At 44.3% G+C, this 15,972-nt stretch overlaps 1 protein-coding gene across 3 annotated transcripts in view; it reads left to right on the top strand.

Moving 5' to 3' along the window:
- raph1b (Ras association (RalGDS/AF-6) and pleckstrin homology domains 1b) overlaps window positions 1-15,972 on the top strand; it is a 48,439-nt gene that overhangs the window by 25,611 nt on the left and 6,856 nt on the right. For 2 of the 3 annotated variants that reach the window (XM_030779547.1, XM_030779548.1), the window contains 8 exons: window positions 1,873-1,992; window positions 2,408-2,510; window positions 2,639-3,267; window positions 5,844-5,930; window positions 6,608-6,682; window positions 11,381-11,458; window positions 14,275-14,434; window positions 14,793-14,914. In XM_030779547.1, coding sequence (XP_030635407.1) covers window positions 1,873-1,992; window positions 2,408-2,510; window positions 2,639-3,267; window positions 5,844-5,930; window positions 6,608-6,682; window positions 11,381-11,458; window positions 14,275-14,434; window positions 14,793-14,914 — 1,374 coding nt within the window. The remainder of the gene's footprint in view (window positions 1-1,872; window positions 1,993-2,407; window positions 2,511-2,638; window positions 3,268-5,843; window positions 5,931-6,607; window positions 6,683-11,380; window positions 11,459-14,274; window positions 14,435-14,792; window positions 14,915-15,972) is intronic. The other variant, XM_030779549.1, reaches the window with a different exon arrangement.

Below are 15,972 nucleotides of genomic sequence, written 5' to 3'. Positions count from 1 at the left end.
GGTTTTAGCATGTGTCTCTGGGTTGGCTGTGTGTGTGTGTGTGTGAGCGTGCGCACGGCCTTGCTTCTTCCTTGTCATTAATAAATCATCTAACTGACATTAGCAACATTCCAGGAGCGTAATCTTGACCCCCCTACCGTTTGCTTTCACTCTTACTCTATGATGGCTCTCTAGAGAAACCGAAGCCAGCGGGTCCAGGAAGTTGGCATGACACACAGACACACTGACTAACTAACACACCTCACTTCACGTAGGTCTCATTAAGACACAGTCACATTCAGAGACTCCCAGACATTCTTCCCCTGCTGAATCATCACTTCATCACCAGTTCCACTCAAAGGGCAAGGTCTGCCTGGAGCTGGAATTACATATAGGACCACTAGAGGGCATTGTACCATTGCCCAGCAGTTTTCTACAAGCTTTTGGTGAAAGGTTATTATGGCAAAAGGATAAAACTCATTCTTTCAAGTACAAACTGTCAGTGGTTTGCTTAGCTGTTTGAGTTCCGTTTGATGTTATAATTTTTTTTTGCTTAAAGTTTGAAAATGTTTGTTGAAGTAAATTGACAAGAAGCAGTCTCCTGACCTTGATCTCTCGGGTGCAGTTGTGTTTTGTGAGAACAGCTCAACAGCTTCTCAAAGACAAATTTCATTTTTCATAGACAGAAATGCCAATCTCACATCCTAAAATTCTGTGGAGGTTACTATAGTGATGATTCAAAAGATTCACTTGGGTGGGTGGGGGGAAAAAATCTACCAAAGGTTGCCATAGCAACAACACCAGAGTCTCTCTCTCAGTCTCTCTCTCTCTCTCTCCCTCTCTGTCTCTCTTTCTCTCTCTCTCTCTCTCTGTGAGGATGGAGCAAAGGTTACCATAACAACCATATTACGCCATATCAGTAGGAAACCTTGAGGCATTGCCAGAATTGTTTTCTCTGCCTGACTGTAAACAGCGTCTCTGCAAGACGCTGGATTTTAAACCGAAAATAAAAGCCTCTCCCGCGAGAAACGTTACGAATCGTCATAATCTGGCCTACTGCAGAACGCGTACCGTGGGATCACCGTGAGAAATGACACCGACGTCGGGACGCTTGGCAGGGAAAACGTGTGGGTTAAATAAAGCTCTCGCCATAAAAGCGATGCCAGGGAGCCTGTGGTTGTGCCCGATAAGGTTTCTGGCTAAATTAGTGCCCTAATGAGACGATGCATCCGTTTGTATTCAGCGCACGGCCTTCACACATTTAATGAGAGATGATTTATGTCGGCTTTACAGTGCGTCGCACTTGTGTTGAATAGATGGTGATTTATACACTTTTTTTTTTCATAAATGAGTTTCAGGTTGGACAGCTTCATTGGCTTTGATGGAAAAAACTCGTATTTGGGTTAATGAGCTCTGTGTGCGTAGATTAGTTTGATGTCTGTGACAGTTATTTGTAGCAGGTGTGTGTGTGTGTGTGTGTGTTGGTGGGTGTGTATGTATAGATACACTTAACATTAGCGTGTTTGTGTTTGAGTGTATACAGATATACTGATCTCAACGTCAGCTGAGTAGACAGTCATTCGGTGTGGTCGAGATCACATTTGCATTTACACTACTGAAAGAATGTGGTCATATGCGGTCCAGACCACCTTCGAATGTGGGCTGAGCGATCAGATCTTGGTGCCACCTCAATGCGCATTGGATGCGTTTACACCTGTGCTTCAGAGCTGTCCACTTATGATGGGATCACCAAAATCGGATCTAATGCAAGGTGTAAACAGGGCCGTAGCATGTATGCAGTTGACTGTATGTAGATATATTGATCTTTGGTGTGTATGCGGCTGAGTGGGTTCTGATTGGTTCTGTGTTGATGGTATGTATTTTGTGTTTCAGATGGATCAGGTATCAGATGACGAATTGGACCACGCTGCTGAGGAGGACAGCGATAAGGAGGACCAGGACCTCGACAAGATGTTCGGAGCATGGCTGGGAGAACTGGACAAACTCACACAGGTGGGCTTGGAGACCGTATCTTAGCAACCACGCTTTTCACTCAGCCCGGAGGGTCAACGTGTGCATGGCTTGACGTGGGATAAATGCACTGATGAAATTTGAATAGGGGAGGGTCAGAGGTCGTTTTTATGGGTGGAACTGGTGATTAAAAAAAGGCAGAAACTTTGTCCTTTTAACAACATTTGTGCGTCTGAAGTGACTTTGCAAATGACCTTCCTTTTTCTTCTCTATCCATTTCTCTCTCTCTTTTTCTCTCTCTCTCTCTCTCTCTCTCTCTCTCAACACTGTTCATCTCCTTCATGCCCCCTCATTGTGCCTCCCTCCCTCTCTTTTTTTTTTTTGTTTTTTTTTTGTTTTATTGCTTTCCTCTCTGTCTGTCTTTTCTCCACCCCCCACCCCCACCCCCCCATCCCAGAGTCTGGATGACGGTCGGCCGCAGAAGGTCCAGAAGGCCCCGCTGAGACAGGAGACTAACCTGGCCAACTTCTCCTACCGCTTCTCCATGTACAACATCAACGGTCAGCCCGCACCCCCGGCCCCCCCGGTCCTCGCCCTATACACACATACACACACATACACATACATATACATACACATACATATCTGTGTGTGTGTGTGTGACACTGCTGTATTTTCTGTCCTACAGAGGCGATTAGCCAAGGTGAGACGGTCGACCTGGATGCTCTGATGGCCGACCTGTGCTCCATCGAACAGGAGCTCAGCACCATCGGAAAACCCGGCTCCTCCTCTTCCACCCGCCAGTCTGAGTCCAAAGTCCGTCAGAAGCCTCCGGCGGGCCGCTCCGGCAGCACCAAACAGCCCAGCGGCGGAGGCAGCAGCGGAGGCAGCAGCAGCAGCAGCACTCGCGCCTCCCCTGCCTCCAGCGTCCGGGGGGGAAGTGGCCACGCCCGCCCCCTGGCCTCCAACTTCTCTCTGGACGACATCACGGCCCAGCTGGAGAAAGCCTCTCTCAGCATGGACGAGGCGGCCAGGCAGACCTCCGCCGCCTCCTCCGCCTCTTCCTCCTCCTCTTCCTCGTATTCCTCCGCCACCCTTCGCCACCCGCCCTCGTCCTCGCACCGTCGCACGGGCTCGGTGGGCGCGGTCAGCGACCAGGAGGTGCGTTCCATCGGCCACTCCTCGCGCTCCAGCGTGAACTCCGCCTCCGCCTCCAGCATGGATTCGCTGGACATGAAAGGGCAGGAGGGGGAGGTGCCTCCAGTAACCCCCGCCCCCCAACCGCCTGCACAGAGCCAAAATCAAACCAGCACTGAGGTAACGCCAGAACCCCCCTCAAAACCAAACACTGACCCCCAAAATAACTGACCTTAACCCGTGTGTCTTTACTGTGCCTTATACATCACACACATGCATCGCTCTCTCTCTCTCTCTCTCTCTGTCTCTCTCTCTCTCTCAAACTCAGATTCAAACTTAAAAATCTGCTTGTTTGTTCTGTAACCACGATTATCTCAACAGCTTCACCAAACTCTAAGCAGTTCCAGACAGTCGGGTCTAAACGACGTCTTTATCTACATACCTAAAATTCCTACGAAACACATTCCTAAGACAAACAGCACAGCAAGTGACACTCTGGGAAATATATTCTTCGTGTCTGATCTGGAGATCTGTTCTCTGTCTCGTGTCCCCATTACAAACCAGAGAGGTTAGCAAAAATACTCCTGAATGTTGAAACCATGGCGACGGATCGGAAGACGCAGGGTTAAAGTCGGGAAGGGAATATGTTGCTTCCAGGACGGTTCTGTGTCCTCTGGAGAGAAGCACCATGGGAGAATTTAACTGAAGCTCCACTGAGGAGAAACAGAAAGAGGCTGAAAGAAAGAGAAAAGCAGATGTGCACTGGTAGAGACAAAAAAAAAACCAAGATAAGGGAGGAAAGGACAGAAAGGAGGAGAGAAGGAGAGATATTACTTCTGTTTTAATATATAAGTCTTTTTATGAAGCGCTGTGGTGTCAGTCATGTAATGTAATCACGGTTATTTGTATTTTTTCTTCTTAAAGTTTTGCTTTAATCAAATCAGAACAGACGTGTGGAGACATGGTATGGATGATTATTTTTTAAGAAACGTGCTGGGGTTTTTTTGCCAGACTGTTAAGTCAAACCTTGTTGAAAAAACATAGGAGTGGTTGTGAATCACAGCGAAGTCAACACAAAATGGCCTCCAGAAAAGGTTGTCTAAATGACTCATTGACATTTTGGGGAATTATTTTTAAAAAGTTATGAAAACAGAGACCTGTGTTATGGGAGGAACAAAAGAATCTCTCACGCATACGCATACAGAAACCCACCCCCCCAACACACACACATAGTGTGTCCCTGTTTCTATTCATATCTCCTGAAGTGAAAGTACGCACTCTCTCTCTCTCTCTCTCTCTCTCTCTCTCTCTCTCTCCCCCCCCCTCTCTTTTTCTCTCTCTCTCTTTCTCTCTCTGCGTGTGTGTGTGTGTGTGTGTGTGTGTGAGAGGCATGTGTTGCGGTTTTGTGTAATGTGAGGATGGGGGTTCCTCTGAGTTCAGCTGAGCCCCATTAAAGCTGACTCATAGCTTGGCTTCAAGAACAATGATGCCCCCCTCCCCCCAATCACACAAACACACACACACACACACACACACATGCACATTCTCTTTAAGTGTGTTCAGGTTTCACCAGAGAGAGACCCACTGCAGGCTCAGCATACTGTAAGGGAGAATACAGACTTCAGTGTAAGGAAAAGTTGTAACAACATGGTATTAAACTTTACTGTCTAGACAGACAGGTCTGGAATGGAACCAGAGTGGCTTTGACTCCGTGGACTCAAGTTACCAAAAAGGGATTTCACAGTGGTTTGACTTGTGTTTAGGTTCATTTTGTTATGGTGGTATCATTTTTGGTTACAACCATGTGTATAGTGAGTGTGTGTGTGTGTGTGTGTGTGTGTGTGACGAATGAGTATGACGAAGAAACGTTTCCACAAATTGGCCACTTAATAATTTTTTTTGCCACTTGTTCTTGCATGAAAACACTGCATGGTGTATGGAAACACTAAACACACAAAGTTTCTGTTTTTCTCTATAATTATAATCATCACCCAATAATTATAATTATAGTATTGTGTTACTGCTGGAGCCCTAATGGTGTCTGAAAGGACATTCACGTGTATAGCATGATATGAATGTAAATGTCTTTAATCTGAGCCAAGCGCATGCTCGTGTGTGGTTTACAGTGTACTGTCTCTCCTACTGTATCTTCCCATAACCACACTTCCCCCCCCCCCCCTTTCCCTCGTTGCCCAGTTACATAGCCCGGTTGCAGGACTGGTAGTGAGAGATGAGAAAGGAGTTTTTGAGACTTCACGTCGTCAAGTACGACAATAGAACAAACTGGAGCTTTGAAATAATATGGCGTCCAAGCTAATCACCAACGTCATCCCTCCTCTGGGTGAAATGTGTCTAATCTATGTCTAGAGAACTACTCTAGAGCAAACACAGGAGACGGCGGTGTCTGTGAGTGTGAGGAAAGCAGTCGATGGGAAAAAAAAAAGAAAGGATTTAGGAGCGTTAATTAAGAGGAGAATACAGAAGGGATACGTAGGAAACAATGGACGATGTTTTTTTGTTTTTATTTATGGTTTACAGATAGGGAAAGGTGAATGAAGAAAGGATGAATGGAGGGAGAGAGAGGTTATAGACAGAACGGAGGGAACTGAGCGAATGAAAGCTATAGACAGTGATCTTTGCACCTCTGCCTCACCCTTCCTCTACTCTTTGCTTGCTTGCACGATTAAATTGTGTTTCTGCACCTGTCTGTCTGTCTCTGATGTCACCACCTCACTCCCCCCTCCCACTTTTCCCAGCATGCCTCACTACAAAGGGCCAATGGTAAATCTGCCAGAAGGCACCTTGACTTTACCTCACAGGAAGTGGAAGTGGATCTTAAAACTGTAAGTGGGTGCGTGTGCGTGTTTTGTGGGTGTGTACGTGCGTGTGCGTGTTTTGCGGGTGTGTACGTGCATGTGTGTGCGTGCGTGCGTGCGTGCGTGCGTGCGTGTGTGTGTGTACTGATATATTAATAACACTGAAATAACACTGTCTGATTCCTCATGGTGACAATTCTTGTAGGCCAGTGGCCATACATCTTACGGTGGAATGGCCACAACCTTGTTTACAAACAGAGAAAAAGAAAGAAAGACAGAAAGAGAAGGAACAAATGAATCAATCAATCAATCAATCAGTCAATGAGTGAAAAGTTGAAAATTGTGGTACAGATGTGTGTATTCATTCATTGTGATATGTGCTGGGGTCTGGCCGTAATACAGAAGATGGCCACTCTGTAGGTCTTTAAACGATATATCTTCTTTCACCCATTCCAATTTCCTTTGTCCAGCTGATTAACTCAAAAGATTTTTTTTTTTTCCAATTTTATTTGAAAAATTGCAATGATTGATCCTCCACTGTTAAGTTAATGATCACAATCAATTCTCTTGACCTTCACGCTTCCACCCTTTTAAAACCGAAAATCAAATGCATTTTTCCCCCCTTCAAGAAATCATTGATAATCTCTGCACTGACTCTCTGTTTTTATATTTTTCTTTTTTTCTTTTTTTTTTTCCGCACCAAGCATTCCTATCTGGACAGGGAAACGTCCCTCATTCTGAAAAGCATTGCAGGAAAGCCCTCTCACCTGCTGACCAAGGTGACGCCTCCTTCGCTTGCTCCTCTTCCTCCTCCTCCTCCTCCTCCTCTTCCTCCTCCTGCCTGTATGTCCTTCTCTCCACTGATGGCCTCATAACCCCACCTCCCTCTCGCCATATTAGGTTTCTAACCCCACCCACTTAACAAGATTCACCGAGATTCATTTGCATGCTCCGCCCACTCCCGTGGCGCTCCTCTCCTCTGTCCTCTTTTTCCATCACTGCATCCCGGTCTGCTTTCCTCTCCGGCTTCCTGTCCAGTTTGTCCCTTTGTGTCAGTACTCTGGACCCTCAACAACTTATGCTGTAACAGCCTCGTTTTGTTTTGCTCTGAACATTCCAGTGTTTACCTGGAAGACTTTGTATGTTTATTTGTTTTTTTGTTTGTTTGTTTGTTTTGTTGTTGTTGTTGTTTTTTTAAGAAATCTGATTCTAAGTCAGTTGTTGAGGGAAGAGAGCAACCACAGTATGTGTGTTCTGTAGTTAAGTTTTTGTGTGTGTGTGTGTGCGTGTGTGTGTGTGTGTGTGTGTGTGTGTGTGTGTTCTGAGTGAGAGCATGTCAACCCAACAGAGGCTTGTGTTTGTTTTCTTCCTTATTTGTCACTGTGTATTGATCAAGCAAACTGTTTTAATGTGTCATTTGTGTTTTGTTTTGTTTTGTTTTGTTTTTGTTTTGTTTTGTTTTGTAGATGTAGGAGAGGTTAATTCATGTTATTCATACATGAACAGGAGATGGCATCTCATACCACTAAAGCACAAATCTGAATCTCTAACAACCTTAAAATGCTGTAGGGCTCCTCGTCTTCCTAAGAGGAGAGAGCTGTGAAAACTGTGGAGTGTTATTAGTTTCAGTGTCTCTGTGGGACTGATCAGCATCACAGACTTTACTCATCATTATCATCAGCCCAGTAAAACGCAATATTTACTGCATCACTGTTTGTACTTAATGATCTACTAAATATTTCTAAATGAAATGGTTGGGAAGATGTCTCTATGCTAGACGGCTTTCTAGAGATGGCTGTTCGCTGTTTGGATTTTGATTAATGTGCAAGCGCTCGTGCAATTTTTTAAATCATGTTTATATTTTTGTTTTTATGGTTGTGCTGACTGATACTCTTTGAACTGACAATACTGGGAGACTAAAACACGCGCACACGCACACACACACACACACGTAATACATTGACTTTAATCTCAGTTTGTTTTGAGATTGTTTATAATGAGTGGGGCATTGGGCGTTGGACCCCTCTAATCCTCTTTGGAATGAGAGTGTTACATTCCCTCTTTATCTGTTACATATACACACAATCTCTCCCTCTCCCCCTCTCTCTCTCTCTCTCTCTCTCTCTCTGATTATTTACTAATTTTGGGGTATATGTCACGGACTCTTTGTGCAGGTAGTTGTTGAAATCGCATCGCTTCTCCGATGACAGCACCGTCTCCTAACTGTATGAGTGTTACATGTTAATCGGAATCTCTCAGGAAACCACCTTGTTCTTTCATTTCTGCTCTTCCTCTTCCTGCCCTACTTCTACAATTCCCCTCCAGATCTCGCTCAAAACAAGAACGCGCAACTCAAGTTTTGCATCGTCTTACAAAAATATAGAGTAAAAATTTAGAGTGCTGGAAGCTTTGGGGGGGGGTTTTTTTTGGCTGTTTTGATTGGTTCGTAATTACACCTGACTTGATCCGCGTATTAAATTTTAAAATTTCTATAGCTAATAATGCTGTTAATTAATCCGTTCAACTCATCTTACCGTTCGTGAAATCAAACCTGTTTTCGCATAAACATCAATTAACTTAAAACAAAGGATTCCTCAACCTAATAAGAACGCGCTTTTAATTTATTTGAGATCGTAGCTCTTTTTTTATTATGCGCGGCAGTGTAATTATACTCTAATTCCCATGTTGCCTCTCATTAGAATGAAGACACCATCACAAAAGGATCATGGGTAATGAGCACAGCTGTTTGTCTCGCGGAATCTCCAAATAATTAACGTTCAAATCCGTAACCCCTCTCGATTCCGGGTCCAATTGAATTGAAAGCTGTTTTATTTAACCTTGAGACATCATCATCATTTCTTTGATCTGGGTTACAGTGTGTAGAGTGTCACGATATGTGTGGACCTTGACTTTATACGGGCGTTGTATGTGTGTAAGTGTGTGTGTGTGTGTGTGTGTGTGTGTGTGCGCGCGTGTGTGTGTGGAGTACGGTGGCTGTTGGTTACAGAGGGAAAGGCAGTAGATTTGCAGTTTGATTTTGCAGCTAAAGGGACTGTGTTTTCATTAACCCCACCCGCTTACATGGGGTCATTTGCAGGGCTATATTTATGCCTTCATCCCTCTTCACGCAGAATTTGGGACCGGGAAAGACAGGCATGCTTCTCTGTGTGAATGGAGCTTAGAGACGACAGAGATTAAGTGGACCCTACTCAGCCATAACCAGTAGAGGCTACTCAACCCATTTTTTTACAGGCATTTTGAAAATGCTAGACACATAAGTAACAAACTATCATTATATCACCTTCAGCTTCAAGCATCTCAACTTTAAAGTTTTTTTGTTTTTGGTTTTTTTTTTAAGAAAATATTAATTCATTGTAAGGTTGAGATGCATAGGTAGTCTTTGATGCCCTGAATATCTCCACTTGGCCTTTTGGGGGGTTTTTTTTGTTTGATTTTTTGTTTTTTGTTTTTTTTACTTCAATAATATCAAGCCATACCACTTTAGAATCAGCATGTTCACACGCGTACAATAACAACGCGATCGCTAAACATGGCTGTCGCATCGGATCGAGAACATTGGCGGTGTTGTGAGGAGGGAGACACAACACACAGCCTCTGTTCTCTCCATTCAAACATTCAAACTCTGTGCAGACACTGCAGTGCCAGCGCACCCCTCCAACACCGTCAGCGCCTCGTGAATCAGAGACGCGCAGCCCATTATAGAGCAAGAAAGTCGAAGGAGAAGAACAGCCTTCAAAGACATCTAAGGCTTTTTATAGCAGCCCGTGCAAAGCCTGTTAGTCTCTGTTTCTTTCTCTCTCTCTCTCTCTTTCTCTTTCATCGCTTTTTCAGTCTCTCTCTCGTTTCCTTTCACACTTTGGTGAAATAGCAAAGAAAGGCCCGACGTTTTTCTGTAAACCTGGAACGTTTCTCCGCACGCGTCAAAACGCGACGACTGCTTTTCTCTCGCCCCGGGTCCACACGTGGAGGTGAAACTCCCGTAGCGTTTTTAATTAGCGTTGATGTCTGGTTTGGCGACTGAGCGAAGCGGTAAAGGTGAAGAAAAGCATGAGGTGAACAAATATCGTTTTATTAACCTTCACCCCGTTCTCCACCCGTCCTCTCAGTCTGATGTTTTCTCTTTCACCTCTTCACATCCAACATCAGGAGAAACTGGAGAACAAGAGCAGACAGTCTACGTTTGGCCCTTTCCTGATTGGTTAATGGAAAAGGGGGTCAAGGAAATCAGGCCCTTTGGTTGGATAGGGGATAGAGGGTACACCATCTGATTGGATGATTGGTGAAGGGTGGGGGTCTTTTTTATCCGTTCTTGCGGGTGGAGGGGTCCTCCTGTTTGTGTGGGGATTAAGCTTTGCGATTGGCCGCGCTCCCTAAGACGTGCAGCTGTTTGAGAGAGAGAGAGTGATTGTTGTATTGGAGGGGAGGTCTCTCTCTCTCTCTCTCTCTCTCTCTCTCTCTCTCTCTCTCTCTCTCTCTCTCTCTCTCTCATTCTCCCCCCTCTCACTGTCTGTGTGTAAACCGGTGGTAGTGTGCAGTTGTGCTAGCTGGGAGTGTGTAGATGGGAATTGTGCCAGAGATCTTCTCCTCCTCCTCCTCCTCCTTGTTGGTTCCTCAGTGTCACTGAAGACTCCCATCAACCCCTCCGTTTGCCTTTGAACGTTTTAGGACGGTGGTGACGGTGACAGCTGACGGGTGTCTCCGGTATCGTTTATTCCTCGGTTTGTTCTCCACATCAGGGTTTTGGATACCGGTTCTTCTTCTTGGGTTCCTACATTCACTCTCAGCCAGATCTTTACCGTTTTGTTTTCGGACGTACGAAATTCAGCGGAAGCCTTTCTCTGGAATTCTTGAATGGGGAATGCGTCCGTCTTTCTCTGGGCTGTTTTACATCTCTGTGGCAAAGAAAAGAGTGTTAACCATCAAAGCTCTTCCATAGTTACCTCTGGTTCTCCTCTTTGTTTTGTTGGGGACCAGTCTCTATCTTACCTATGGACTAATATGATAATCAAGCAGCCGTCTGTCAAAGAGACCTTCCAACAATTGTCTCACATGTTGAATATGTGAAGCACTTTTTATATATTTTTATATATATATAAAAAAAAATTTTGTTTTTAATGGTGATTTTTTTCTTCGTTTTATGGTGATTTGTGAACTGAGCTGATCTTGGAACAGACACAGAGACACTGTGTAGGCGTGAGGGCAGGTTTTTTTTTGGGGAGGGGGGTGGGGGGTCAGACATGGACGTGATGACTTCATGCTGGAGGGGGCAGGTAAGCTGACTCAGTGAGGGACAGCATCACACTCCTGCTGTTCATTAGATAACAGAAGGACGGACAAGGAATACATAGCCACTCTCCTGTTCTTGTGTGTGTGTCTGTGTGTGTGTGTGTGTGTGTGTGTGTGTGTGTGTGTGTGTGTGTGTGTGACATATTAATGGTTTGATTATGTATCAATAGGAGGAGCAGGCTGCCAAAGCAAAGGCAGAGAAAATCCGTGTGGCTCTGGAGAAGATTAAAGAAGCCCAGGTGAAAAAGGTGAGTCTGTTTGAGGTGTGAGCGTGTTTGCGTGTTTGCGTGTGTGTGTGTGTGTGTGTGTTTAGAGAAAGAAAGAGCTCTTGACCCCAGGGACTGCATATCTGCAGCCAGTTCCAGACAAACACACCGATGGCTTATCAGTGCTAGACACCACGCCGCATCTTCCCCACACATTCCACTGAAACACACTCCACTGAGCCAGAGTGCAGCAGCAGAAAATAGGTCACTTGTGCGTGTGTGTGTGTGTGTGTGTGTGTGTGCGTGTGTGTGTGTGCGTGCATTGCAGTGTGTTTGCGTGACTGTGTGTTTGTGAAGGATTTAGATGGAAAACACCCACTAAGATGTTTGCCGTAGACTCATCTGGCCAGAGGTTCAGCTGCCTTATGACTACCGTCGCGTGTCTTTTGTTGTTGTGTGTATCGTGCTGCTTTAAATAGCTCCAGTTGCACATACAGCGTAAAGGAGAAATCTCTCTCTCTCTCTCTTTTTTTTTTTTTTTCTTTTTACGACAACATCACGCTTAATAAAATCCGCAGAAAAAAAGGACACCCGGTACACATTCATATGAACAGGCATTCATCCCGACACACATTCACAGAGTGCATATTCACGTAGTGAGTCATTTACTGAATGGACCTCAGTGTAATGAATGAGAGTTTGTAACAGTGACTGGTGCCTCCATTTGCTTATTGTGTGTGGAATGGCAACTGGAGACGTTGAGCCGTAATGGGGGAGAATGACAAAACAATGAAGGATGATTCAGAGACGTACAAAACTGGAGCTCTGAGTGTATCGTTGGATGAAAAATGAAAGAGTGGAAAAGTGCTGTGTCTGATAGTTATTACACTGCTTCTTTTGAGACCAAAAGTATCTTGAGTTTTTTTGCTACATAAATATGGGTTTTTTTTTATACATATATATATATATATATATATATATATATATATATATATATATATATATATATATATGTGTATATATATAACTGAATTGTTTTACCATTTTGGGTTTTTGGTATACATTAGTGGTGGAATGATTTTGGTAGAAAAAAATTCCTCGCTAAAATTAGCTCACATAACTCAGAAGCAGTTTTGAGATGAGTAAGATCTATGAAAGACAGATTTTGGTTTTGAAACTCAGCAACTCAGCAAAAAAAAGGTAGCACCAAATCCCAGATGTGAGGTGTAGCTTGTTTGTTTGTGTGTGTGCTCGCACACACCACACGTGCGTGTGCGTGTGTGTGCGTGTGTGTGTTTATGTGCATGAGCGTGTGTGTTTCAGATTATGACAGATGGAATGTGAACATGGTTTGGAAAAGTACCACACTCCTCCTAATCTTTGTGTTATTCCGAGGACCTCGGGCACAGGCTTCCGCTAATCTGCCTGTTCAGCAGAACTCTCACCCCGGCTCTGCGGAGAGCGGAGAACATTGAGTGTTAGATAGAGAGCAGAACTCTCACCCCGGCTCTGCGGAGAGCGGAGAACATTGAGTGTGAAATAGAGAGCAGGAAGAGGGAACCGGTTATCGTTCACGTTCGGGCGTCTTTGAATTACTAAACTACGTACACACACACACACATACACACTCTGGCTGTCCCAGTGACATTTTTCATTTGCTCTCGGCCCAACATCACTCAGTCAAAATCGGCACAATTATATGAGATTAAATGTCTTTATGGGAATCTGTTTATCTCACTGCCTCCACTGTTCAATAATTATGACCATTTGGTTTCTAAAAGGCACAGCTTTGACATTGAAACATTAGCATATATGTCTTTGGAGCCGTACCTGCTGACATTTTGCTTTGTGGTTTTTCAGTTTTATCTGTTATCAAAGATTAGATTGTATTGCTTAGGAAATTCCCTTTGCTATGTCTTCAAAAACACGTCAAAGAACATTTCCATTGCTGTTGAGCCGTTAGTGATCAAAAACGATGCGATGCGTTGCGGATTTTGATTGTATATTTTTTGGTATGTGTTGAAATGTTAAAATAATTCCGTGTAATTCCTGTGACTCTGCGTTGTATTTAAGCGTACAAGGCTTCTGGAATGTGCTTGAGATCATAAGGAATTCCGTGGAGCGATAACATGACATCATGTAGGGAATCCCCTGGTTTAGTGTTTATCTGAATTTAGGTCAGGGACAGGAGCTCCGGGCTGCAGTGGCCGATTATCCCATAATCCATACGGAATGGAGCGAAACAAAGGTACACCCATGAAAGATGTTTCGTTTTCCAACATCTGGAAGTGTAAAGGGGTATTCCAGCTGTTAACCAAGGCTGAAGACTGTTCACCGTGTGTCTCGGAGATCAGTCAGAACGTGAAATAACACAAAACAAAGTGATGACACCGAGAGATAGAGACATCTGTGTGTGTCCACGTGTGTGTATGGAAGGGATGACACCGTTGAATTGAACGTTCTAGAAAGCAAATCTTTGGGGAGCATTACTGTCTAGTGCTTCCTCAAGACCATATTAAGGCTGTTGACTGTGACATAGCGTGTGACTATCCTGAATCCATTTTTTTTTTTTCAGTCTGGGAATCATAAGAAATGTGCGTGATGTTTTTAAGGGCGTACCATTTTTTGGTTGTTGTTCTTTTTTTTTGTTTTTGTTTTTTTTCCCCCCCCATTGTCTCTTCTTAGCTGAATCTCCAGTCAGTGTGTCAAACAAGTTCCAAACGAAACACAGCCTCCTCAGGGCGTTCATATTTGTTCATATTAATGTCTCTTTATTCCCATCCGCACTTCTCTTCTTCCTCCTCCTCCTCCTCCTGCTCCTCCTCCTCCTCTTCCTCCTCATCTCTCACTCCTCTCAGCTGGTGATCCGGGTGCACATGTCAGACGAGAGCTCTAAGACCATGATGGTGGACGAGCGACAGACAGTCAGACAGGTGTTGGACAGTCTTCTGGACAAGTCCCACTGCGGCTACAGCCCTGACTGGGCTCTGGTGGAGACCATCCCTGAGCTCCAGATGGGTGAGGACACGGCCGGGGAACGGGTGTCTAAGGGGGGGGGGTGGACGACAGTTACTCACGTGTGTGTCGGTAGAGAATTCAGATTCACGCTGGCTGTCCCTGGTCGGTGGTTGTATCTCAGATTCAGAGGTCACATGATGTTTTTTCTGGCTCTGTCAAACAGTCTCAGTGAGTTTAATGTCATATTGGATCTCACATGATCCACAGATTAATAAGTGTTTTCTCTTCTTAGTACAATTATTGATTGTCTCCCCTCTCTCTCTCTCTCTCTCTCTCTCTCTCTCTCTCTCTCTCTCTCTCTCGCTCGCTCTGCCGCTTTTTCTCCCTCCCTCTCTCTCTCTCTCCCTCTCTCTCGCAGAACGCATATTTGAGGACCATGAGAACCTGGTGGAGAACCTTCTGAACTGGACCAGGGACAGCCAGAACAAGCTCATGTTCACCGAGCGCATTGAGAAGTATGCTCTCTTCAAGAACCCACAGGTGAGATCCATTAGTCCCACCCCACAGGGACACGTTCAGCAGCAATATACACACATTTAGTGCAAGAAAAACACACGCACACACACACATTCACGTGTGTACAGGTCCTAGATGACAAACAGGTTTCACGTGTTGAAACATACAGTACCTAGGATTACACACAAACGTGAATGTATGAGCTGAAACACTAAACTTTTCCCAAATATACACTACAGTCGGATTTTCCCATTCGCGGGGGTTGGGGCGCAGGACCCCAACGAAAGCGGAGAAACCTCTAAGCCCCTTCAAACCTTAACTCTTAATACTGCAGCCTGTATTTATGGTAGTAAATGATAAAATAATGCATATATTTTATGCATTTATGACCTACTAAACTTTTTTTTTCTTAGTTTTCTTTATGCTGCTCACTTGAATAAAACGATGTCCTGAACGAGAGTGTCGATACGTTTCTTCGTTTATTCCGTAACAGCATAAAAATCTCTGTCCAACATTTTCTCTCGCTCTGTACTCTCTGATTTCTCTTAAATTTTATTTCTTCTACACGAACTCTTTACTACACCAACAAAAAGCTCACTACGTCACTCACTAACTCCTCCTCTCTTAAAGGTCTAGCAGCAAATTGTCTCTCAATGCAACGGCATGAATAATAATGCAAAATAAAGTCTACAATATCACACAGGAAGTAAAATTATGGGGGGGGTGTACCACATTTACGTGTCCTATTCCACACACGTTGTCTGCGATTTTCCGCAATAGGTTGCAAAACTCCAAAACAAAAAAAATTCCCATTTAGTTGTCGACGGCAAACTCATGAATAATCGAATCCGTGAGAGTTGTGGAGCGGCCGACACGTACTTCACATTGTCTTTCAGAAGTAATGTAGACATTAATGCCTTTAAGCATGTAATAATCACATGTTATAAGGCTCCTTTGTTACTTAGCTGAATAGTCCTTAACATACTTTATGTATGGTCACGCCACACTAATAGTATTAGAAAATATTTCAAAGCTGTTCTCTAAATGTCAACGTGACTGGTGAATCAGATAGAGGGTAAAGT

The sequence above is a fragment of the Chanos chanos genome, chromosome 7 (genome assembly GCF_902362185.1).
Source record: "Chanos chanos chromosome 7, fChaCha1.1, whole genome shotgun sequence".
In the NCBI taxonomy this organism is placed as follows: domain Eukaryota; kingdom Metazoa; phylum Chordata; class Actinopteri; order Gonorynchiformes; family Chanidae; genus Chanos; species Chanos chanos.
The sequence above is the reverse complement of the archived record's forward strand: the minus strand, read 5'-3'. Positions and strand labels throughout refer to the sequence as shown.